Consider the following 26,683-nt stretch of genomic DNA (forward strand, 5'->3'; position numbering starts at 1 on the left):
CAAGGCAAATGTCTTACCTCCATGCTCTCTCTTCGGCCCTTAAAGCAAATTTTATTTTAAATTTTCATAGTCTTTGAAAGTAAAAGTTTCATGCTGTTCTCTTTGGTTTTATTATCTATGATAGTTTGCATAAGGACTACATCTAGCAATGTTAAGGGGCTACTCCTGGCTCAGTGTGTGAGGGTCACTCTTAGCTGTGCTTATGGGACCATGTGATGTTGGAATTGAACCTAGGCCTCCCACATGCAAAGTATGTACTTAGCCCATTGAGCTGAGCCTTATTTGGTTTTTGATTTATCATTATTATCTGCCCTCTTCCTTTCCCCTTTTTGCGATTGTTGCATAACTGGGGTGACACATGCCATGATCCAGACTATCTAGTGTTAAGATTTGTGGGTGGGATGCTGGGGATCAAATTTGGGTCAGCCACATGCAAGGCAAATGTCCTATTCACTGTGCTGTCTCCAGTTCCCATGTTGAGAGATTTTAGAAGTGCAATTAAGGACTGAAGGACATATGGAAGGTTGTTAAATGAAGATGTTTGGCTGGAAAGATAGTACACTTGCTTTGCTCAACAAATCACCCAGGTTCAACTCCTGGCACCTCATATGGTCCTTCTCCCTGACCAGGAGTGATTCCTGAGCATAGAGCCAGAAGTAAGTGCTGAGAACAGGATGTGCTAAAAAAAGAAGAAGAAGAAGAAGAAGAAGAAGAAGAAGAAGAAGAAGAAGAAGAAGAAGAAGAAGAAGAAGAAGAAGAAGAAGAAGAAGAAGAAGAGGAAGAAGAAGATTTTAAAGCTACAAAATTAGGGGCTGGAGTGATAGCACAGCAGTAAGGTGTTTGCCTTGCACGCAGCCAACACAAGACAAACCCTGGTTCAAATCCCAGCATCCCATATGGTTCCACGAGCCTGCCAGGAGCGACTTCTGAGTGCAGAGCCAGGAGTAACCCCCGAGCGCCACCGAGTGTGACCCAAAAACAAACAAACAAACAAACAAACAAGCCAAATATACAACTTATTTTGATTGATTTACATCTGTGTTGGGCTCAGGGTTGATCAGGAGATGACCAAATTCAAGGGTACTAGGGATTGCTCTGGCAATGCTTGGAGGTCCAAATATAGAACTCATACACTAAACATGCACTTACACTTTGAACTATTTTCCTTGGCTCAGTATTTTCTATTTCAATGATGATGGTGATAATAATAGAATTTGAGTTCAAACTAAGTGGCAAATATGATAAATTCCTTTGATTTCACAACAACTTTATGAGCCATGTACCATTATTAACCACATTTTACAGATGAGGAAACAGGTTTATAGAGTTCTAAGGTTACAGATTAAATTTGGTTACAGGCACATGGAAATTCTTATTCAGCTTTTCCTTGAGGGGCCTCAAGTGGTCTGAGATGTGTGCTATTCCCTTGAGCCAGAAAATTCAGTGAAATTATACAAATTCCAACTCTCAAATCTTTTTGTTTTTGTTTTTTTGGGGTTACACCTGGCAGCACTCAGGGGTTACTCCTGCTCTTTGCTCAGAAATTGTTCCTGGCGCAGGGGACTATATGGGATGCCAGGAATCAAACCCATGTTCATCCTATGTCAGCTGCGTGCAAAGCAAATGCCCTACTGCTGTGCTACCACTCTGACCCCAAAAAGCTCAAATCTTCTTGTTCACTTCAAGAACACTTGGGAAACAGTACAGGTAATCAATGGCATGGATATCCAAAAAGCTACTAAATATTTGAAGGATGTCACTCTGCAGAAGCAATGTGGCATTAAATGGTGACACTAGGAAATGTTCCAGGCCAAATAGTGGGGTCAGTGGCCCAAAATTAGTGTTGAATTTTTACTGCACATACTTAAAATTGCAGAGAATAATACCAAATTAAGAGTTTAAGGGCCGAAGCAGTGGTGCAAGCGGTAAGGCATCTGCCTTGCTCACGCTAGCCTAGGACGGACCTCGGTTTGATACCCTGGCATCCCATAAGGTCCCCTAAGCCAGGAGTGATTTCTGAGCACATAGTCAAGGAGTAACCCCTGAGTGTCATCAGGTGTGGCCCAAAAACCAAAAATAAATAATTTAGATATAGGGAATAGAGCGATAACATGGTAGGGTGTTTGCCTTGCACACGTCCAACCTGCATTCAATCTCCAGCATCCTATAGGGTCCCCTGAGCCTGCCAGAAGTAATTTTTTTTTTTGGTTTTTGGGCCACACCTGGCGGTGCTCAGGGGTTACTCCAGGCTGTCTGCTCAGAAAAAGCTCCTGGCAGGCACGGGGGACCATATGGGACACCAGGATTCGAACCAACCACCTTTGGTCCTGGATCAGCTGCTTGCAAGGCAAACACCGCTGTGCTATCTCTCCGGGCCCGCCAGAAGTAATTTCTAAGTGCAGAGTCAGGAGTAGCCCCTGAGTGACTCCGGGTGTGACCCAAACAAACAAGCAAAAAAAAAAAAAAGTTTAGATGGAGATTCTCTAGTCATTGAGCATATTTAGGTGAGCATACCCAGGTTGCATTTCAGATTTTACAGGGTTCATGGATGGATTAATCCTACATGGGTTTTCCCTGCCACATTGATTCTTAGTGAAAAAGAACAGTTCGTTCTTTTTTTTTTTGTTTTTTTTTTTGTTTTTTTTTTTTTTTTGGGTCACACCCGGCGGTGCTCAGGGGTTACTCCTGGCTCTATGCTCAGAAATAGCTCCTGGCAGGCACGGGGGACCATGTGGGACACCGGGATTCGAACCTATCACCTTTGGTCCTGGATCGGCTGCTTGCAAGGCAAACGCCGCTGTGCTATCTCTCCGGGCCCTGTTCTTTTTTTTTTTTTTTTTTTTTTTTTTGGTTTTTGGGTCACACCCGGCAGCGCTCAGGGGTTACTCCTGGCTCTATGCTCAGAAATCGCCCCTGGCAGGCACAGGGGACCATATGGAATGCCGGGATTCGAACCACCGTCTTTCTGCATGAAAGGCAAACGCCTTACCTCCATGCTATCTCTCTGGTCCCGAACAGTTTGTTCTTAAACCTATGGAGGAGGTTACACAAATGAAAATTAAAGAAGAAATTGAAGAAGCAAAACCCAGAAATAAATTAGGCCCAGGAATAAATTAGGCATAAAATAAAGAAAAATCCATGTTTAAAAAAATTCTAAGTTAGGTTTAACAAGAGACAGTACTCTTTAGAGTGTGGTATGAGGCCGGAAGGCTTAAGTGCTGAGGGTTGAAGACAGGGCTTTACACAAACAAGGTATATTTTTTACCACTTGAGGCCCATCCCTAGCCCCAGAGACAACAATGTTTTATTTTCTTTTTTGAAGGCCCAAATATTCAAACATGCGAGACAAATGGTCTATCACAGAGCCACATCCTCACCTCTCAAACAGTATAGTACTCAGTAGCACACGTACATAACTGGCTGGGTTTGAACCCTGCACTGTCATTTACTACCTGAATGACCTCAAGCAAATTATTGTGCCTTAATTTTACCTTATCTGGGCCCGGAGAGATAGCACAGCAGCGTTTGCCTTGCAAGCAGCCGATCCAGGACCAAAGGTGGTTGGTTCAAATCCCGGTATCCCATATGGTCCCCCGTGCCTGCCAGGAGCTATTTCTGAGCAGACAGCCAGGAGTAACACCTGAACACTGCCAGGTGTGGCCCAAAAACCAAAAAACAAATTAATTAATTAATTAATTAAAAAATTACCTTATCTGTTCAAAGGGATAATAGTGTCTTCTTCCTAGTGTTGTTGTAAAGATTAGATGAGTTCCTATTTAGAAAGCACTTACTTTTCTGACCAGGACATAGAGTAAAGGGAATTACATGCTACTCACCATGTTCTTGTAATGACTGGAACTTTTTCCTCATTAAACTGAAATCTCCTCTAAAATAGGAAGCGTGTATGTTTAATTTCCCTGTGTCTTGCACCTAGCCCTTGACAGGCCTTTTGCAAGCATCCGTGGCCTGAATGGCATTATTCAGCCATTCTGAATAATGAAGAAGGCAGGTAGAGGGAAAAATAGATTCACCCCACACTGGAGCACTTAAAGCTGATAACAGGCAGAACTGCTAAGGAAAAGAGCATGAAGGGAAAAGAAATATAGCCTAGAAAAAGATTCATGTCAGGATTCCAAACAGAGACTTGAGAGGATATACTTTCGTTTTGTTTTTGTTTTTGTTTTTGGGCCACACCCGGTAACGCTCAGGGGTTACTCCTGGCTATGCGCTCAGAAGTCGCTCCTGGCTTGGGGGACCATATGGGACACCGGGGGATCGAACCACAGTCCGTCCAAGGCTAGCGCAGGCAAGGCAGGCACCTTACCTTTAGCGCCACCGCCCGGCCCCGAGAGGATATACTTTCAAGGAAGCCTCATAAAAGGATGGTATAATGAAACCGATGTCCAGACCAAACGATGCTGGAGATCAAACCCAGGTCTGCTAAGTACAAGGCAAATATCTTACCCAATATACTATTGTTCCGGGCCCTGGATCAAACTGTCTTAAACTCAATGAAAAAGTGGTGGTTATGGGCTTGAGCAATAGAACAGTGGGTAAGGCACATGCCTTGTATGAGGTAGACATGGGTTGGACCCCAGCACATCATATGATCCTCTGAGCACCACCAGGAGTGATTCCTGAGTGCAGAGCTAGGTGTGACTAGGTGTGACCCAAAACTTAAACAACAACAACAACAACAACAACAAAAACCCCACTGAGGTTAGCAAGCTGTTGAACCCGAGGTTTAAAAATACATTTAAAAAGTTTCAGGGGGGCCTGGAGAGATAGCACAGCGGCGTTTGCCTTGCAAGCAGCCGATCCAGGACCTAAAGTAGCTGGTACAAATCCCGGTGTCCCATATGGTCCCCCGTGCCTGCCAGGAGCTGTTTCTGAGCAGACAGCCAGGAGTAACTCTTGAGCACCGCCGGGTGTGGCCCAAAAACAAAAAACAAAAACAAAAACAAAAAAAAGTTTCAGGGGCCGGAAAGATGGCATGAGAAAGGGCCTTTGCCTTGCATGCAGAATGGTGGTTCAAATCCTGGCATCCCATATGGTCCCCCAAGCCTGCCAGGAGCAATTTCTGAGTCATAGAGCCAGGAGTAATCTCTGAGTGCTGCCAGGTGTGACCCCTCCCAAAAAAAAAAAAAAGTTTAATTAAAAAAAGTTTCATGGGGCTGGAGAAATAGTTCAGTTGGTAGGGCACTTACTATACATGCAGCCAACCTGGGTTTAATTCCAGGAATCCCATATGGTCCCTGAGCATTTCCAGAAGTAATTCCAGAGTGCAGAACCAAGAATAAGCCCGTTGTGGCTCAAAAACTTCAATAAATAAGAAGTTTCAGCAGAAGGAAGTGAGTTTTGTGTAATAGATTTTAAAAGTTGGCACACTTTCAAGTGTAGATTCCTCTCTGAAAGTTAGGTCTGAACCTCTCCAGGAGTGTCTCAGCTAAACCCTAATAGGTTTATAGGAAAAATTCACAGAAAAATGATGTTTTTGCTCTTCATAATTTTGTTTCAATTCTAGGCAAGATTACTTTTTATTTTTAAGGTGATTTATTGTTTTCTAGATTCTCATCAGGTTCTCATCTGCGATAGCTCATTAGATCTGAATCTCACCACCCATGGAGATCCAAGAACCGGTTTTCCGAGCTTTTCCTGATTTGGGTTTCTTTAATAGGCCAAAGGAACCAACATCATGATTTAAGAAAGGCATCAATAGGGCCCGGAGAGATAGCACAGCGGCGTTTGCCTTGCAAGCAGCTGATCCAGGACCAAAGGTGGTTGGTTCGAATCCCGGTGTCCCATATGGTTCCCCGTGCCTGCCAGGAGCTATTTCTGAGCAGACAGCCAGGAGTAACCCCTGAGCACCACCGGGTGTGACCCAAAAACAAACAAACAAAAAAACAAACAAAAAAAAAACAAAAAAAGAAAGGCATCAATAGTCTATGGCCATCACTTTTGCATGAAATAAAAATAAAGTTATTCTTTTTTGTGGGGGTCTACACCCGGTGCTGCTCAGGGATCCCTCTAGGCAGTGCTCTGGGGACCATAAGTAATACTGGGGGGGGGCAATGTTAGAGTCTGAGAATAAGGCTAGGGTTCTACCCATTATTCTATCATTCCGGTCCTCTTGCAAATAATTTGAGGTATGGAAAACCCTGAAGCGGTCATATGGATGAATCTACAGAGATTATGCCTGAAAATTTACTATGAATGATTTCTGGTCTTAGGAGTTTTTTTCCACTGGCTAATAGGAAAGAAGTTGACTTTGAACTGTTGTTGAAAGGAACCAAACTCAAGTGGCCTTTTGGGGGAAGCAGCTGTGAATCTAGTCTCTGGTATTAAAGATAAAAAAAAAATGGAGGCAGGTAGCATTGCCTCAAAGCTGAGGGGCCTTGAGAAAAACCTTCCAAAGCCTTTGCTCAGGTGCTTCAGGTTCAGCTGTGCACCTGTCAGGCCGGCACCTGTCAGGCCGGTCTCCCAGGCCAGCAAGCTTCTTCTGCGCAGCCGCGGAACAAGATGGCGTCAGCGCTGCGATTTCCCCAGGCCCCCCCCCCGCCCCGCGGACTCTGCACTGCGGCGACCGAAGGAGGCCGCTTCCTATTGGTCAGCTGCGATGAGGTCATGGCCGGGGCGGGGGCGCGGGGGCGTGGCTTTTCTCAAGCATGCGCGTTGAAGCCTTGCTGCTCCCCCACCCCACCCCCGTCCCCATCCCCGAGCCTCGGAGGCTGGCGGGCTCAGTTTGCGGCTCTCCTTGGGTGACGGCCCGGCCCGACCAGCGGCGGCGGGACAGGTGAGCTGCGGGGAGGGAAATGACAGGGGCTGCAAGGACCGCAGCGGCGGGTTCCCTGGAATCCTTCCCCCGCATTGCTATGGCTTGCCTGAGGAATCAGCAGGGATCTCAGAGCTGAGAGAAGAAATTGGGGCTCCCTCTAGGACGCCCCTCTTGTCTCTTGCAAAGATCCTTGCTCAAAAGCCTTTCCCTGTTTCAGGGGCCTGTGTGTGTTTGTGGGGTTCTTGGGTTTATAGAAGAATTAGGTGGGGGGTGTGTGGAAATTTCATCAAGGACCTTCCCCTTCTTTGATCTTCACCCCACACACACATACACCCGGGAAGCCGGGGTGCCTGGGCTCCTAGGGGGACCCCCAGCTTGCTCACTGGGGGGCCCGATGAATTTGGAATCTCCCTCCCAGGGACGGAAGGCCTGGATGGCAAAGGAAAAGGGGAAGTGGGCGCCTCTGTTCAGGCTCACCTTGGTTGCAGGTGATTTTGCTGTCACTGTCCTGCGAGGACGACCCCTCCACATACACCCGCGACCCCCCCCCCCCCGATCGCTTTGCCCCTTTTCTGTTTGGGGCCTGAGGGATCAAGAGATCAAGCGATCGGGAGATTCCCCGGGAGAGACACGAAACTCGCCCCCGCGTCATTGACAGCTTGGGCGGTGTTGTCAGAAACTAGGCACATTTTATGGATTTAGAGGTGATGGGATTGGCCCTTGTTTTTATTATTGTTACTTGGGTTTTAATTTTGTGTATATGTGTGTTGGAGGGGGTGATCCTATGTGCATGAAGCTGAGATCGGGGTATATTGTATTATGTGACTTGTTTTTTTATTTGGGCTCAGATCTAGACCTTCTTAAACTGTAATTATCCCTGGAATAATCCTGGTGTTCATCTGAGAGAAATGCACGAAGATTTTTTTGTTTGTTTCGCTAGATTTCTCTGGAAATATCTCCCTGCTTTCCCCAGGCATCGCTCTTTCTTCAAGGCCAGACCCGCTTTAGCAATTCAGAAGGTCCCCCAGCTAGAAAGGATGCTCCACTGTGGGTCCTACGGCCTGTCTGTGCAAGCCAGTACTGTGTGCCTCGCTATAGCTGGTGGAAAATAAATAATTGCAGTTTCAGGACCACTGATAGCGCCAATTGTCTTTCATAACCGGCCGCGATAAGACAGCTCTAAAAAACGAAAGCTGGATGAGGCTTGTGGCTGAGGATCTTTGACAGGTGGAGACGGCATTGAAACTGAATGTGGGGGTGCAGACCAGCTGCGGAAGTGGAAAGCTGAGTCTCTGTGTCTTGATAGAATTGCTTTGTCATTCATGATCAGATGGCACCTGTCATGCTTCCTAGGAGCTTAGTATGAAGCTAGTTATTTTTTATTTTTGTCTTTTTTCAATGCTTATGTGTTTAGTCACTGGAAGCCAGAGTGGTGCTTTTTCTTTGTTTTTGTTTTATTTTTTTGTTTCTTGGGCCACACCCGGCGGCGCTCAGGGGTGACTCTTGGCTCTGTGCTCAGAAATTGCTCCTGGCTCCGGGGACCATATGGGATGCCGGGGATCAAACCTGTGTCCGTCCTGGGTCAGCCACATGCAAGGCAAACGCCCTACCACTGTGCTAACACTCCTGCCCCAGAGTGTTTTTTTTTTTTTTAAGAGGTTTGGAAGGTTAGCTTGAAGACACTGCTAGGACTTTGGCTGTAGGCAATGGACATTGGATAGAAAACTAGTCCAAGCAGTGGCCTCTATTATGAAGTGGTAAGCCAGGATTCTGCTCTTTATTTCCTGATCAACCAAAGATAGAGGGGGTGGGGGAGAGAGAGAGGGAGAAAGAGAGAGAGAGAGACAGCAATGCATATGTTGGGGCCCTATAATATTGTGTTTTTGGATATTTTTTTGGGGGGAGGGTATGTTTTGGCAGTATTCGAAAAACCATTCATATAACTCTGCAGGAAACCATGAAGATAGAAGCTGGGCTTCCAGCATGCAGAATATGTGATCTCTAATCCTGTATTGAATGTTTAAAAAACTGCATGTCATTCCCATTTCCTGTTTTTAATCTGGAAATGTACTTACGTTTTGAGATGACCCAAATATTGTCATTTGGTCTTGATGTTCACTGCAAAGGAAGTGAGTGACTTTCCATCAAGCCCTCTGCAGGAGAGGGTTCAGTAGCAGCAGCCTTTGCCATTTCTCCTTTCCGTCTTTCTAAGCAGGATGTCAAAACAGTTGGTAGAGAACTGTCACTCTGGGGTGGAAGATAGGAAATGCACGTATAAGGCTGTTGCTTGCTCTTAACCCTCTCAGTAATTACCAAGGTCATGTAATTTTTCTCTTTCTGTCTTAGAATTCAAGAGAAATCCACGCACTCAATTGACTAGTACTCTCTGCCGCCATGGGGGAGCTTTTCCGGAGTGAGGAGATGACACTGGCCCAGCTTTTTCTACAGTCTGAAGCTGCTTATTGTTGCGTCAGTGAATTAGGAGAACTCGGAAAGGTTCAGTTTCGTGATGTAAGTAGCTGTGGAGATGATTCGTCGATGACTGCCAAATTTGTCTTATCCTGACCTTATAGTGAATATTTTTTGGCCACACCCAGCTATGATCAGGGTTTATTTCTGACTCCGTTTGCAGGAGTTACTTCAGGCAGGTTTAGAGGGAACCATATTGGGTGTTGGGGATTGAATCTGGGTCGGCCATGTGCAAGACAAGTATCTTACCTGTTTGTTCTCTCTTCAGACCATGATGAATGTATTTTTTTTTTATGGGGGGTGGTGCTCCCTAGTAGTGATGAGGGCCACCATGTCTTTAACTGTTGGTGTCAGAAATTGAACCCTGGGTCTCTTCATTCTTGGGCATATGCTCTAACTCTTTGAACTATTTCCCTGGCCCCTGTTTGTCTTTCTTTCTTCCTTTTTTTTGGGGTGGGGTGGGGAGGTTGTCATACTAATTCCTGGCTCTGGGCTCAGAAATCACCTGGCAGTCTCGGGGGACCATATGGGATGCCAGGAATTGAACCGGGGTCTGTCCAGGGTTAGCTGCATGCAAGGTGAACATCCAACTGCTGTGCTATCGCTCTGGCCCTCTGTTTGCCTTTCATTTGATAAAATAATATTATTGTACAAGTTTACTCTTGGTAGAGAATACACTTCTAATTATCTTCCTAGAAGTGAGAATGTTTTGGGGTCAATCTTTTCATGTTTTTGCTGGTTCTCCCTTGAGAATAATCTTGAGCACTCTCAAGTTAATAGCTTGTAATGCAGGTAAAGGGCACACACTGACTTGTTCCAAGCTTGGACTTAACATCTCTACAAGTGTTTTTTGTTTGTTTGTTTGTTTGTTTTGTTTTGTTTCTTTTTCATTGCCATGATTTTTTTATAAATAGGCAAGAACTGAATATTTATTATGTTTAGGCATTCAGTTGTGTATTTGGAAGTTTCAGAAGAAAATGGGCCATCTCAGTAAAACTGGTATCCTCTGGGGTTATGGTCTGGTAAGGAAGGCACATCATATGATGCTGAAAGGAAGAGGAATTGGCAGTTTCTTCTGCCATCTCAAGCTCCTAGTATTTATCATTGCAGTGTCAGAATTTTATATTCCTCCATGAGCATTAATTAAATGCTCTTCTCTTTTAAGTGTGATTTAAGCACTCTGAAGTCAGACACTGCTGTAGACAATTGGCCACCTATAAGATATTCATTATTTATATATTATTTAATCCATCAGAGAGTGAACAAAATAGGTAACAAAAATAATATGCACTTACTATTGCTCTAGCCCCTTCTCTCTGTTCTTTTGAAATTGGCTAATTTAGGCTAAGTTCTTACTCGGAGCTGAGGTTGCACAAAGACAAGCCAGTGATATAACCTTACTCAGGACTGCTTGAACCTTTTGATATCATCTCTCTTTATATGTTCTCTTCCCTGACAGATTCCTCCTTTTACCTTTCTGATGACTCAGCTGGTACTACACTTTCTTCATTCTAGGTTTCATTGTTCCTTAAGTTGCTTTCCCATGCCCTCATATGTATTTATCATCTGTTTGTTAATGATTGTGGGGTCTTAGCTTGCAATTTCACACGAGAAATCAGACAGATCACTGGAAAAAGTGCATTTTGGCCAGGGGTTGTTGAGTAGCTTCTTGAGTCTCACTAAGCCAGCCAAGCTCCTAGCTCTCTGCTGCTTTCCCTGTCACTTTTTTTTTTCCTTTTTGAATCACACCCGGCAGCACTCAGGGGTTCCTCCTGACTCTATGCTCAGAAATCGCTCCTGGCAGGCTCAGGGGACCATATGCGATGCCGGGATTCGAACCACACACCTCCATGCTTTCTCTCTTTCTCTCCGGCCCTGTCACTTTTATTAGCCAGAGTTTAACATAATCACCTGAGGGTCAGGGTTGACAGAATTAATACAAAAAAAGTTGAAAGGAAAAAGTAAAGTGATTTTGCAGATGTGTGATAACAGATTATTTCATTTATGCTCAGATATTCTGTTTTTATTCACTAAACCCCAAATATGTCTTTGCCTCTCATCTCCCAAATGCCATCTCTGTGTTTACAACTGTTAGATTGTTGTTATTTCTGTTTTTGTTTTTGTCCTATACCTGGTGCTGGGAAGGGATATTTCTGGCTCTGTGTTAAGGAATCACTTTCGGTAGGGAGACCCTATATTGTGCCAGGGATCGAAACCAGATTGGTTGCATGCAAGGCAAGTGCTTTATCCACTTGCGTATCCATTTATCTCTCCTGCCCCAGATTGTAATCATCTCTGCTTTTCAGGCTTAATATGTTTAAACCCCTCCATCTTACCTTTTATTAGTATTTCTGGGTTTTGTTGCTGTTTGCTTGTTTTTGTTTTGGGGCCACACCTGATTGGTACATCGCTTCTGTCTAGGCTTGGGAGACCATAAGAGAGGTTAGAAACTGATTCTGGGTCAGCTAGCAAATGCCCTATCTGCTGTACTGTTGCTCTGGCCCTCTGTGAACTGTCTATATGTGAGCTAATGTATTATTATTTTTCCAATTTTTTATTCTTTTTGTTTTGTTTTTGTTTTGGGGTCATACCCGGCAGTGCTCTGGTGTTAACTCATGGCTCTGCATTCAGAAATCACACATGGCGGGCTTGGGGGATCATATGGGATGCCAGAAATTGAACCCAGGTCTGTCCCAGGTCGGCAGTGTGCTAGACAAATGCCCTACTGCTGGTGCTATCACTCCAGCCCCCCAGTTTTTAATTCTTAAAACATCCAATATGGGAGTTTGGGTTTTTCCCTCCTCTTCCTTGCTCCTCCTTTTTTTTTGTAGCTGTTGAGATGACTGGAGGTTGTATATTTGACTGTTTGACTGTGGATCTTACATGTAATTGTGTTTTCTGGGGATTACATACACTTTCGTTGTGATGCTCCAAATATTTCATTCCTTGTACAGACAGTGATCTAAATGGCAATGCACTTAGCAGTGCAATGAGGGATTGAATGTGCAGCCTCATTCCTGTAAGGCAGGCACTCACCCATTAGACCACATCTCTGAACCTCATTTAGCATTCTGAACTTTTACATATAATAGGGCTCAAATTAAAATTATAGAGTGATATAATAGATACTTATATTTCTAGTTCCTAAATAAGAGATAAATTAATATAATTTATATAATTCATATATATATATGAAGACCATATAATTCAAGTCTTCTCTATGTTCAATTATTGGGGGGTGGGTTTTTTGTTTTTTTTTTGGTTTTTGTGCCACACCCAGCAGTGCTCAGGGGTTCCTCCTGGCTGTCTGCTCAGAAATAGCTCCTGGCAGGCACGGGGGACCATATGGGACACCGGGATTCGAACCAACCACCTTTGGTCCTGGATCGGCTGCTTGCAAGGCAAACGCCGCTGTGCTATCTCTCCGTGCCCGGGTTTTTTGTTTTGGGGCCACATCTGACAGTGCTCAGGCCTTACTTCTGATTCTGTACTCAGGGATTAATCCTGGCAGGACTCAGGAACATATGAGATGCTGGGGATTGAGCCCTGTAAAATACAAACTCCCTGTACCCTCCCTGCTGTACTACTGCTTCATCTTCTTCTCTATGTTCTTTCTATATGCCATTTATCTCTGCTCATAAAAATATTGACAATGATATTTGCTTTGGGAATTCCTATGTTTTCAGTTTTCCCTTTTGCTATGTGTATATCACTAATAGGCATTCCATTTTGGGACTATCCATATCCCAACTTGGGGTATATAATTCCTTTTTATTTTATCAGGTTTTTGTTTCTCTCCCTCCTGTTGCCAAAATAAAACTACTTGATTTCACTAAAACATATATAGGTCTATAGTATAATTTTTGTATTCTAAAACTATATATATATGGGACCAGAGATATATTCCTGTAGGCTAGAATACATACTTTGCATGCAGGAGGACTGAGTTCAAATTATGGTACTGTATGGTCCCCTGAGCTCCACTGGGAGTGACCCTCTTCTCCGGTTAGGCTCCCAAACCAACTCTGTGGTATGTGGTGTATGTATGTGTTTGTGTGTGTGTGTGTGTGTGTGTGTGTGTGTGTCCATCCTTCAGATGCTTTTTAAATTCATCATCTGTGGATCTTTCTAAAACTCCTACCTCTTTCGTTGTTGATGTTGCAATGACCAGGGTTGCATTCATGCCTGGCTGTGGTGCTTGCTGGGGGAATCACATATTACATGGTGATGCTTACATACTTGGCCATGGTGCCCCCGAGATTTGCACCCTTTTAGTTGTGATCACACACATGTTTGCTCATGGTTGAAGCATACAGGTGATAGTTGTGGCACTTTGACAGGGCTCTCTGCAATGCTCACAGACATATGTGCCAGAGCTCACACTTCTAGCTTTGGTACTTGCATGTCTTTTTAGTTGTAGTGTTTGTCAAGGATTGCACCCATTTGTGAAGGGGTTTTATGCGCCCCCTCCCTCTTTGGGTATGTGTGATTCTAGGGATCACACATCAGTAGCAAAAATATTTTCTTATTTTGAAGGACCCAGACCTGGCAGTGCTCACAGGCTAATCCTTATTCTATGCTTAGGGTTCTCTATGCCAGGGACCAAATCAAGTTTAGTTGCATGCAAGGCAAGCGCCTTAACTTCTGCTCACTCTTTTCGGTACTTCTGGCACCATCTGTGAGGGTTTTATGTGATTTCTCTTTTGCTCTTGGATGGAGCACACATTCCACTTGTGCTAAGGGCTTATTTCAGACTCTGCACTCAGAGATCACTCTTGGTGGACTTGGGAGGACCATATGTGGTGCAGAGGATCCAACCTTAGTCAGCTGCATGTAGGTCAAGTGCCTACCCACAGAACTATCTGACTCCTGTGAGGGTGTTTTTTGGTTTGGAGTGTTGTTTTCTTTCTTTCTTTTTTGGTGGGGCCACACTCAGCAGTACTCAGGAATACTCTCCAGCTCCATGTTTGAGAGTTGTTCTGTGTGGTGCTCAGGGAACCCGTGTGGGAATCGAGTCTATTGAACCATTTTTCTGGACACTGGTCTTTCGATTCTGTCTTTACCTATTTCTAGTGGTACCCAGGGCTTACACCTGGTGCTTGGGAGACTGCATATACAGTACCAAGGATCAAACTGGGTCAACAGTGTGTAAGGCAACTACCTTAATACTATCCTATCTCTCTGGCCTCCTTGAATTGTTTTTATTTGCTTATTTGGGGCCCATAGCCAGCAGTGCTCAGGGCTTATTCCTGGCTCTGAATTCTGGGATTACTCCTGGTAAGGGCTCTGGAGACCATACCCATGTATGTACTAGGGATTGAATTTAGATCAGTGAGTACTGATCCACTGTACCATTTCTCTGGTGCCCCCATTTGTAAGTTTTGACTATTCACAGGTAGCATTAGCTCATTCTTCTAAATTACTATGTAGTTATTATAAGAATATATGTTTATTGGTGTTTTGATGTTCTAGGAAAATGAGTGGTTGAAGTTAATTGTTGTTTAAGGGAGAGAAAGTGGGCAAAAGAGAGTACCAAATACAAGTCACATGTCCATGGAATGGGGCTCTAAAGAGTCACCCCTAGTTTATTGGGTTTTTTGTTTCCTTCTGTTGAACATTTAGATTGATAGCAGTTCTTTTCTATTACATAGGTGCCCTGAAGATTTTTAAGATTTTTCACTTTTAAAATCTCATTTTAGGATTTTTATGGGGCTAAAAAGATAGAGGTTAAGGTGCTTGCTTTGAATCCTGCCAGCCCTGGTTTGAACCCTGGCACCACATATGGTCTCCTGAGCACTGCTAGTGTGACCCAAGAACAAAACAAACAACATTTTGGGACTAGGGTGGTATGTGCTTCTCATGTATGAAGCCTTGTGCTGAGTCTTTGTCCCTTAAATTATAGGGGACCCCTATATGTATGCTATTGTTATTTACTGTATTAAAAATTAAGGTGGGGGCCGGAGGGAAAGCACAGTGGTAAGGCATTTGCCTTGCATGCAGGAGGACAATGGTTCAAATCCCGGCATCCCATATGGTCCCCCCCAAGCCTGCCGGGGGAGATATCTGAGTGTAGAGCTAGGAGTAACTCCTGAGTGCTGCTGGGTGTGACCCAAAAACTAAAAAAAAAAAAATTAAGGTGGAGAGGTACTGAGAGTTCAGTAGGCTGGAAAGTATGCTTCGCATGCAGTGGGGCTCAGTTTGGTACATAGAATTCCATGGACCTCCCAAATGCTGCTGTAAGTGACCCCTAAGCACTAGGCATCTAAAAATACAAAATTAACAAAAAAAAAGACAAAGCAATATATATATACATATATATATCAGCATTAAAATTAAGAAATACAAAAAAAAAACAAAAAAATTTAAGAAATACTTAAAATATTTGTTTATTAGATAATTTAAATTTTTCAATAATAGACCAGCTACATGTTAGCATAAATAGTATTTTTGTGAAAACATGACTACATTTTTTCACCAAAAAGAAACTGGGAAGTGGCTATTATTATAATTTACTTATTTATTTTAGTACCTGATGGTGCTCAGGGTTATTTCTGGCTCTGAACTCAGGAGTTATTCCTAGCAGTGCTCACAGACCATATAAGATGTCAAGGCTCAAACCTGAATTGGCTGTGTGCAAGGCAGGTTGCCCTACCCCCTGTACTATGACTCCAACACCTGTTATTTTTTTATTTTATCTTTTGTTTTTACTTTTTTTTTTTTTGGTTTTTCGGGCCACAGGCGTTTGATGCTCAGGGGTTACTCCTGGCTAAGCGCTCAGAAATTGCCCCTGGCTTGGGGGGACCATATCGGACGCTGGGGGATCGAACCGCCGTCCTTCCTTGGCTAGCGCTTGCAAGGCAGACACCTTACCTCTAGCGCCACCTTGCCAGCCCCTTATTTTTACATATTTTAAATTTATTTCTTGTTGTTATTTTTGTTTGGAGGCTTTACTTGATAGTAATCAAGGATTACTCCTGACTCTGCACTCCTAACTCTGTACTACCAGGGATTATTCCTGGTAGTACTTAAGAGACTTTATAGGGTTCTGGGGATTGAACCTGGGTCAGCTGCAAGGCAAGCATCCTACCCTTTGTACTACTATCTTTCTGGCCTCTCAAATTTTTATTGCTCGAGATTCTGTAGTTTCCAATCCTATTAATGATGGTTTCTCATGCACGAAATTTCAGCACGACACCCGTCATCAGTATCTTGTTTTTTTGTGTGTGTTTTTATTTTTTTTTATTAAGGAAAATCTCTTTAGATGAGTTAATAGAACATGGCTCGGACTCTTATGTTGTTTTTACAATTAGTCTGCTATCTGTACATTATGAATCTCTGGAAAACTTCACTGATCATTTATGAGAGGCTGAGAATGAAGATGGGAATTGAATCTTGATGCGGGGGTGGGGAGAATAGATTTGAAATCACTGACTGCTACTCAGGAATTGTAATTAGGAGGGGCACTGCTGACTGTCATGTGCATCTTTCACTGCTTGGGGGTCAAAGTACCCTTCCGGGTGAGCTTATACTTCAACAGGCAGGCCTGCTTGCCCATTGAGAGTAGCTATCGTTCCCACTTGTGTCAACAATTAAAGAATTGTTGCAGGCACTTGGGAGATAGCTCAGAGGACTGGAATGCAGGCATGCTTTGTGTGCTGAAGCCTCAGGTTCATTTTCTGGCACTCTGTGATTCCCCAGGTTACTTCCCACTGAGAGCTACTTCCAGCACTACCAGGGTGGCTCCCCAAAACAACAGACAAAAAGGAATTGTTTAATTCTATGTTCAGACTTTTTTATTGTTGTTGTTTTGTTTTTGGACTGCAGTGCTTAGGGATTACTCCTGGCGCTACTTAGGGGAATATGGGCTTCTGGGGATTAAGCCCAGGAACCCAGGTCAGCCATATGTAAGGCAAAGGCCCTACCCCCCCCCTCCCCCCGTCCTATACTCAGACTTAAATAAATTTGCTTATGTAATAAGTAAAAAGAGGCACATGCTTTTTTTGTGTTTATTAGTTAAAACATTTGATACATTTTTTTCACCTGGTTCTGTTTTTATTTTGGAGGGCTTTGGGGCCACATCGGCAGTAGTGAGGGCTTATTCTTGGCTCTGTATTCAGGGATCACTCCTGGCAGTGTTAGGGGCCATATGCAATGCCAGAGATCGATCCAAGATTAGCCACTTGTGAGGCAGGCCCCTTAACTTCTGTACACTCTCTCCAGCTCCTATTTTTGGACATACTGGGTTTTCTTTTTCTTTTCTGTCTTTTTCTTTTTTGGGGGGGTGCACATTAAGCAATGCTTAGAGCTTACTCCTTTCTGGTTTTGCATTTAGAAGTCACTTCTGGCAGTGCTTAGGGAACCATATGGCATGTGGGGATCATATCTCAGCTGGCTACATGCCAGACAAACCCACTGTGCTATGATCTCTGGGTTTTCTTTTTCATTACTGTATGTTATCTGCCTGATAAGTGTTATCTTTCTGATGAGTGGTTTTTTTTTTTTTTTGATTATTGATTTGTAGGATTTATAAAAGTTCTTTGTGTTTTCTAATTTTTTTAATCCATAACTCTTTAGTTCATTCATGCTATGGTTTCTCATTTCTCTTTATTTATTATATATTTTGTCATACATGATTCTTTTTTTTTTCTTTCTTTCTTTTTTTTTTTTTTTTTTTTGGTTTTTGAGTCACATCCAGCAGCACTCAGGGGTTACTCCTGGCTCTAGGCTCAGAAATTGCTCCTGGCAGGCTCGGGGGACCATATGAGATGTCAGGATTCGAACCACTGTCCTTCTCATGCAAGGCAAATGCCTTATCTCCATGCTATCTCTCCGGCCCCTATTTTTTTCTTTTTTAATTAGGACCTTTATTCCCCCTAATTTTTTATTTTGGAACTATTTAATACTGGATGCTTTTTTGTTTCTTTGGCATTTGTTTTGTTTTGATTTTGGGATTTTTTTTGGCCACACCCAGCAATGCTCAGGGATTACTCCTGACTTTGCATTAAGAAATTACTCCTGGGGCCCGGAGAGATAGCACAGCGGCGTTTGCCTTGCAAGCAGCCGATCCAGGACCAAAGGTGGTTGGTTCGAATCCCGGTGTCCCATATGGTCCCCCGTGCCTGCCAGGAGCTATTTCTGAGCAGACAGCCAGGAGTAACCCCTGAGCGCTGCCGGGTGTGACCCAAAAATCAAAAAAAAAAAAAAAAAAAAAAAAAAAGAAATTACTCCTGGCGATGCTTAAGAGACCATATGGGATGCTAGGGATTGAATGTGTCAGTTGCATATAAGGTAAATGTCCTACATGCTATTGCTTTGGTCCCATAATCCTGAACATTCTTTTTTGGTTTTTGGATTTTGGTTTTGGGCCACACCCAGTGACGCTCAGAGGTTACTCCTGGCTATGCGCTCAGAAATCGCTCCTGGCTTGGGGACCATACGGAACACCCAGGATCAAGATCCATCCAGGGTCAGCCATGTGCATGGCAAACGCCCTACCACTGTGCTATGTGCTATGGCTCCTAGATATTCTTATGTACCTTCCTAGTTGTTGTCAGTTGTTCTTTTGTTACATTTGACATAATTTTTAGTAAGCGAATGAATCCTTGTTATTACCTTACCTTAAGGTAATTCAGCATTAGGACCTTCAAGTGGAAGAGTCCTAGCAAGCTAATACAGGTTAGGATTGTGTTTAGTGTCTGTAACTGAAAACCCACATGATAAGGGTATATTTTTCTTAAGTAACTGGAAGCCTGACCTCACCTCAATGTTAGTGTCATAAGAACATTCTGTTTTGTTTTTGTTTTTGACCACTCTGGGCATTTGGATTTTTTTATTTTTTTTTGGGGGGGGCATACCCAGTGACGCTCAGGGGTTACTCCTGGCTATGCACTCAGAAGTTGCTCCTGGCTTGGGGGACCATATGGGAGCCGGGGGATCGGGATTGAACTGCGGTCCGTCCTAGGCTAGCGCTCGCAAGGCAGACACCTTACCTCTAGAACCACCACGCCGGCCCCTTTTTAAATTTTTTTTCACACCCAGTCTTATTCCGGAACTGGTCCTGCTTGCTACTCAATTTGGGATCTTGTGGTATGAAAATTGAACCCAGGGCTCCAACAAGTAAAGTATACATTCCAGCCCTTTGAGCATTCTGAGCATTCTCCTTGGTCTCAACATTTTTCTTTCCAAGGCCATAGCTGTCAGTGCTCGAGTTATTCTTGGCTTTGTACTCAGGGATCACTCCTGGCTGTTCTGGGGGACCATATGGGACATTGGGGATTAAATCTATGTAGGCTGCTTGCAGGGCTAGCATCTTATTAGCCATACTATATCTTTGCATCCCAAACATATGGCCCTTGCCCTTACATATGATCACCACAACTCTAGGCATCATTCATTTTATAGGCAGAAAGAAGGAAGTACTAGGATAAAAAGGAAGTATTTGTATCAAAAGAAAAGTATTTCCTAAGAAATCCTCAGACTTGTTAGTTAATCATGGTCCAGAATTATTATTATTTTTATTTTTGGTTTTTGATTTTTGGGTCACACCCTGCAGCACTCAGGGATTACTCCTGGCTCTACACTCAGAAATTGCTCCTGGCAGGCTCGGGGGACCATATGGGATGCCGGGATTCGAACCACCGTCCTTTTGCATGCAAGGCAAATAAACGCCCTACCTCCATTCTATCTCTCAGGACCCAGGGTCCAGAATGATGTGGTATATGTGGGACTGGAGAGAGAGTACAATAGATAGAGAGCTTGCATGTAGCTGACCCAGGTTTGATCTCTGGCATCCTGCATGGTCCCCTGAGACTGCCAGGAATGATTCCAGAGTACAGAGCCAGGAATAAGTCCTGAGCACTGCCAGATATGGTCACTTTACAAAAAAAAAAAAAATAAAACAAAAACAGTAATTATGGCATATTATAGCTGCATGTTTGTCTGGGAACTGTAATTTGTCAACTGACAATTGCTGCTCTGAACCAAATTGGAATTTTTGTTGTTTCTTTTTGTTTTGAGCCACACCTGGCTCTACTCAGAACTTACTTCTAACTGTATTGAGGGATCACTCTTGTAGGGATTTGGGGACCATATGTGAAGCTGGTTCATATGTTGAACCCAGGTCAGCCATTTAGTAGGCAAGAGCCTTAGTTGCTGTATTATAGCTTTGGCCTAAAATTGGTATTTCAATTATTAAGGAATTTAGGCAAACTGCTCTGTATCACTCCTATGACATTTCTCTCCTATGTCTGACTTGAGTGGTTGCACGTCTGCAGTGGTGCTGGGAGTCACTAGGGATACACCCAGAAGTGGATGGGAAATGAATTGAATCTGAGGCTCTGTGTTTGCCAGGCAGGTGCTCCAACCCTTTAAGCTAGTTCCCTGGCCCTTAAAGGGAGTCTTTTGGAGGAAGGGATGGCATTAGGGCCAAATCTAGCTGGGTTTAGGGATTATTCCTGGCTCTGCTCAGGAATGATTCCTGACCATGTTGGGGAACCATATGCATTGTTAGGGATAAGAACCAGGTTCTGCAGGATGCAAGCCAAATTAACCCCAATACCAGATCTGAGTCTTCTCAAAGTATTCTTATTTTTTTTTGGCGGGGGGGGGGGGCATACTTGGTGATGCTCAGGGGCCATTTCTGGCTATGTGCTTAGAAATTGCTCCTGGGTTGGAGAACCATATGGGATGCCAGGGGATTGAACACAGTCCGTCCTGGGTCTCCAAGTGCAAGGCAAATGCCCTACCACTGCGCCATCACTCTGGTCCCTATGTATTCTTATCTTTATTTTAGAGTTAAGATATACTGACTAATGGGCCCGGAGAGATAGCATAGCGGTGTTTGCCTTGCAAGCAGACGATCCAGGACCTAAGGTGGTTGGTTTGAATCCTGGTGTCCCATATGGTCCCCCGTGCCTGCCAGGAGCTATTTCTGAGCAGACAGCCAGGAGTAAACCCTGAGCACTGCTGGGTGTGGCCCAAAAACAAACAAGATATACTGACTACTATATTTCTCTTACCATAAGGCACACTCTCCCCCCAAGTGCGTCTTATGGAGCAAATGATGCCTAGAGCAGAAACCTGAGTGCAGGGGAGGAGAGCATCTAAAAACTATGTGCATCTAGGGGCCGGAGTGGTGGCACAAGTGGTAAGACATCTGCCCTGCATGTGCTAACCTAGGATGGACCATGGTTTGAATCCCTGGCATCCCATATCGTTCCCCAAGCCAGGAGCCATTTCTTAGCGCATAGCCAGGAGTAACCCCGAGCATCACTGGGTGTGCCCCCCCCAAAATAAATAAAAACTATGTGCATCTTATAGAGTGAAAATACAGTAATTTTACTTATTAATTGAATAATATGTTTCTCCTCTTTGAAGTTTATTTATTTATTTTTGGTTTTTTGGGCCATACCCGGTGATGTTCAGGGGTTACTCCTGGCTATGCACTCAGAAATCACTCCTGGCTTGGGGGACCATATGGGACGCCAGTGGATCAAACCATGGTTCGTCCTAGGCTAGCATGGGCAAGGCAGATGGCACTCCGGACCCTGAGTTTATTTTTAATTAAAAAATTGGGGTGTGTGTATGTTATGACCACCATATCAGTGGTGGTCAGGATTTCATCTTGGCTCTGTGCTGGGGGACCAAAGGGATGCCAAGGATGGAACTAGGCCCACAGTTGAAGTCTTTTGTTGTGTGTGCAAACACATCCTAGTTGTGATGTGTACCAGGAGTCACTTTAATCTGGCACATGTGCTTGACAGGGGTCACACTTCCTGCCTGTGGCACTGTCAGAAATCACTTTATATCTGGAAATTGTGGGGAGCAGAGCTGTTAGGGTTCACTTGGTGCACGTTGCAGCTGAGGGTTCAATGTGTGGTTCTTCCCCTTGGAAAGCAGGTGCTTGGAACTATTCATCTATCCCACAGGCCCGTCTTTTTTATACTGATTTCTTGTTTTTTAACTTTATTTATTTATTTTATTTTGGATTTTGGGTCACACCCGGCAGCGCTCAGGGATTGCTCCTGGCTCTATGCTCAGAAATCGCTCCTGGCAGGCTCAGGGGACCATATGGGATGCCAGGATTCAAACAACCAACCTTCTGCATGCAAAGCAAATGCCTTATCTCCATGATATCTCTCTGGCCCCTAACTTTATTTATTGATTGATTGTTTTTTTTTTTTGTTTTTGTTTTTTGTTTTTTGTTTTTGGGCCACACCCGGCGGTGCTCAGGGTTACTCCTGGCTGTTTGTTCAGAAATAGCTCCTGGCAGGCACAGGGGACCATATGGGACACCGGGATTTGAACCAACCACCTTTGGTCTTGGATCGGCTGCTTGCAAGGCAAACGCCGCTGTGCTATCTCTCCGGGCCCATATTGATTGGTTTTGGGGCTATACACAGCAGTACTCAGGGGTCACTCCTGACTCTGCACTCAGAAATTGCCCCTTGGCAGGCAAGCTGGGGGACCATATGAGTTGTCGGGAATCAAACCAGTGTCCATCCCAGGTCAGACCTATTGCTGTACTATCACTTTGGCCCCTTGATTTCTAACTTAATTTCATTGTAATCTGAAAACATTGTCTAGTATCAGTTATTCACTGAGACCTGCTTAAGATACATTTTGGGGTAATTATTTTTAAAAATCAGGAGAGCTGGGGCCGGAAAGATAGCATGGAGGTAGGGCATTTGCCTTGCATGCAGAAGGACGGTGGTTGGAATCCTGGCATCCCAAATGATCCCCCGAGCCTGCCAGGAGGAACCGCCGAGCACTGCCGGGTATGACCCAAAATAAAAAAAAAAAAAATCAGGAGAGCTCAGGAGCCACCAGCACTACACCCAGAATTTCTGGCACCAAGGGTTATGAGGTGCTAGAGCTGGCACAAGTGAGGGTACCCTTACCTCTTAAGCCTTATTCTAGGCCCCTGGTGAATTTTTATGTGGATGTTCTTGGAATGTAGGGGTAGGGGGAAATGTGTATATTAAATTAAATACATCACTTTTTATTAGACTTAATAAATTAAAAAATTTAAATATAATTATATTTGAGATAATTATATCTTAAAATCTCCCTACCTAGACAGACTTGTCAGATTTCTTTCTTTTTGGGGGTGGGTGAGATACATTCAAAAGTGCTCAAGGGTTACTCTTGCTGGTGGGATCGGGGAGCCATATAGAATGCCAGGGATCAAACCTGGCAAAGAGTAGGCAAGTGCCCTATCTTCTTTACTGTGTCTGGCCCCAGACTTGTCAGTTTCTTCCTGTAGTTTCTTCCTGCTGGGTTTTGTTTTAAATCTGTTGACTTTGCTCTCCGGACTCAGAAAACAGTCAAGTCAGTGCTTTTGCTTCTGCTCATGCTTACTAATGTGGAAATTTCTGAATGTGAGGCTCCTGCATTGCCTGCTCAATGCAGACGTTTGGGTCACAATCGACTGTACTTAGGGCTTACTCCTAGATCAGTGCTCAGGGATCAGTCCTGGCAGTGCTTGAGGGACCATATGTGGTGTCAGAGATAGAACCTGGCTTAGACTCGTATACGACAAGCTCCTTACCCACTTTGCTATCTCTCTGACCCCACAGTGCAGACATTAAACTCTGGACACATACATTTAGAATTACCATCTCTTCCCCAAAATTGTTCTTTTTGTGTAGGGATTCCTTTCATCTCTAATAAAGCATATCTGGGGGGAAAGACAGCCTCCTAAACACTGCTCAGGGGCTCAGGAGCCTCTCTTGGAGATAGTCAGTCCAGCTCAGCGGTCCTCAAACTATGGCCCACAGGCCACATATTGTATTTGTATCTGTTTTGTTTCTTCATTGCAAAATAAGATATATGCAGCGTGCATAAGAATTCATTCATAAGGGCCTGGAGAGATAGCACTGTGGCGTTTGCCTTGCAAGCAGCCAATCCAGGACCAAAGGTGGTTGGTTCGAATCCCGGTGTCCCATATGGTCCCCCGTGCCTGCCAGGAGCTATTTCTGAGCAGACAGCCAGGAGTCACCCCTGAGCAATGCCGGGTGTGGCCCAAAAACCAAAAAAAAAAAAAAAAAAAAAAAAAGAAAAAAGAAAAAAAAAAAAGAATTCATTCATAAGTTTTGTTTTGTTTTTACTATAGTCAGACCCTCAAATGGTCTGAGGGACAGTGAACTGGCCCTCTGTTTAAAAAGTTTGAGGACCCCTGGTCCAGCTAGACAGTTCATGCTCAGTCCTGGTGAAGTGATACTGCTTGAGCCTACTTCTGGCGCTGCTTAGGTGCCGTATGGTGCCAGGAAATGAGCTCCTGCCCTTTGAGCTAGCTATCTCCCTGACTACTCTAATAATGCTTTTTGTTAGTTTAATGTTTATTAAACATTTATTTATTATATATTACTAAACATTATATTTAATAATGATATTAATTTTTACAGTTTTTCCGTCACCAGTCTCACGATTCATATACAATATTATTCTTTAAAATAACAAATCTTTAAAAAGTAGGGCCAAAGCGATAGCACAGCAGCAGGGCCTTTGCTTTGCACGCAGCAGACCCGGGACAGACCCAGGTTTGATCCCCGGCATCCCAGATGGTCCCCCAAGCCTGCCAGGAGCGATTTCTGGGTGTAGAGCCAAGAGTAACTCCTGCACACCACCCGGTGTAGCCAAAAGCCAAACAACAACAACAACAACAAATCTTTAAAAAGTAAAACAAATTAGGGCCAAAGAAATTGAACAGGGGTTAGATGCTTTCTTTTTATGTGGTCTATCCTAGTTCAATCCCTGGCACCCTATATGGTCCCTTGAGAACCTCAGGAGTACAGAGCCAGGGGCCGGAGAGATCGCACAGTGGCGTTTGCCTTGCAAGCAGCCAATCCAGGACCAAAGGTGGTTGGTTCAAATCCCGGCATCCCATATGGTCCCCCGGGCCTGCCAGGAGCTATTTCTGAGCAGACAGCCAGGAGTAACCCCTGAGCACCGCTGGGTGTGACCCCCCCAAAAACAAACAAACCAAAAACAAAAAAAAGAGTACAGAGCCAGAAGTAAACTCTGAGTGCAACTGGATGTGACCTTCCCCCACCCCAATCAGAACAGACCATGGGGCCAGGGAGATTGTACAGGGGTTATGGTGCCTGTGCCTAACTCAGGTTCCATCCCTGGCATGACATGGCCTCACAAGTATGCTGGGTGTAGCCTTGAAGTCCCCTAACACCACTGGGTATTAGAGGCTTCTGACCACTTCTGGGTTAGCTTTATGGTTCCTAACACCAAAGGTGAGAGCAGCACATCAGTTCTGAGCATCAAGCTGCAAGTCCAATTGGTTACCAGTTGCAGGAAGTGGTCCCCAGGACACCAAACACTACCTGGGAGTAAACCAATTTAGATAATTTGATTTCTTATTTCTCATCGGATGAAATGTTTGGTGACTTATTTTCATTGTGCCTACTTTCCCTTGGTGAACTTGGACCTATCTCCTGTGTTCTCTAGCTCAGGTACAACCTTTATATTTTTCTGGGGAAAACTTCCTTCATTAAATATTTTTTGTTTTGTTTTGCTTTTAATTGAATCACCATGTGAAACACAGTTTTAAAGTTGTTCATGATTGAGTTTAGGTCATATAGGGTTCTAACACCCTTCCCTTCACCAATACACATTTTCTGTCACCAATGTCCACAATTTCCCCTCACTTCTCTCTCACCCTTCACAGTCTGCCTCTGTAACAGATACTTCTCTCTCTTTCCCTTTTAGGCACTGTGGTTTGCAGTAGTGTTACTAAATGGGTATCATGCATATCATTTTACTTTCTTTCAGTACCCAGTTCTTGTCCAGAGTGATCATTTCCAATTATTGTTGCCACAGTGGTCCCTTCTCTGTCCTAAATGTACTCCTCCCTCTTCCTACCATGAACCTTTTGACCTTCTATGTCTGTTTGTCTCCCTCTGACTCATTTCACTCAATATAATACTCTGTCCATTCATGGATAAGTAAATTTCATAACCACGTTTTTCCTAATGATTTCATAGTACTGTATTGTGTAGATCTATCATTCTTTCTTTATCTACTCATCTTTTCTGAAGCACTTGAGTTGTTTCCAGGTTCTGGCTATTGTGAATAGTGCTGTAATTATAGGAGTGCAGAGGACTTTTCTGCTTTGTGTATTTGGATCCCAGGAGCAGTGTTGCTAAGTCATATGGAAGCTCAATTTTCAATTTTTGAGGAATATGTGTGTTGTTTTCCCAAAAGTCTGGACCGGTTGACATTCTCACCAGCAGTGAATTAATGAGAGTCCCTTTTTCTCCACATCCACAACAGCACTAATAGTTCTTGTTCTTTGTGATGTGTACCTCTCTCTGTTGTGTGAGATGATATCTCATTGTTGTTTTGGTTTTCATCTTTCTGATGATTAGTGATGTGGAACATTATTTCATGTGCCCTTTGGTCAATTTGATTTCTTCTTTAAAAAAGTTT

At 43.9% G+C, this 26,683-nt stretch overlaps 1 protein-coding gene across 7 annotated transcripts in view; it reads left to right on the forward strand.

Annotated features, from left to right (window-relative positions):
* Nucleotides 1-6,638: 6,638 nt before the first annotated feature.
* Nucleotides 6,639-26,683, forward strand: part of ATP6V0A1 (ATPase H+ transporting V0 subunit a1) — a 78,121-nt gene continuing 58,076 nt past the window's right edge. For all 7 annotated transcript variants that reach the window (XM_049779058.1, XM_049779059.1, XM_049779061.1 and 4 more), the window contains exons 1-2: nt 6,639-6,793; nt 9,122-9,286. In XM_049779058.1, the coding sequence (XP_049635015.1) occupies nt 9,170-9,286 (117 nt within the window). In that variant the 5' untranslated portion in view covers nt 6,639-6,793; nt 9,122-9,169. The remainder of the gene's footprint in view (nt 6,794-9,121; nt 9,287-26,683) is intronic.

The sequence above is a fragment of the Suncus etruscus genome, chromosome 1, assembly GCF_024139225.1.
Source record: "Suncus etruscus isolate mSunEtr1 chromosome 1, mSunEtr1.pri.cur, whole genome shotgun sequence".
In the NCBI taxonomy this organism is placed as follows: Eukaryota; Metazoa; Chordata; class Mammalia; order Eulipotyphla; family Soricidae; genus Suncus; species Suncus etruscus.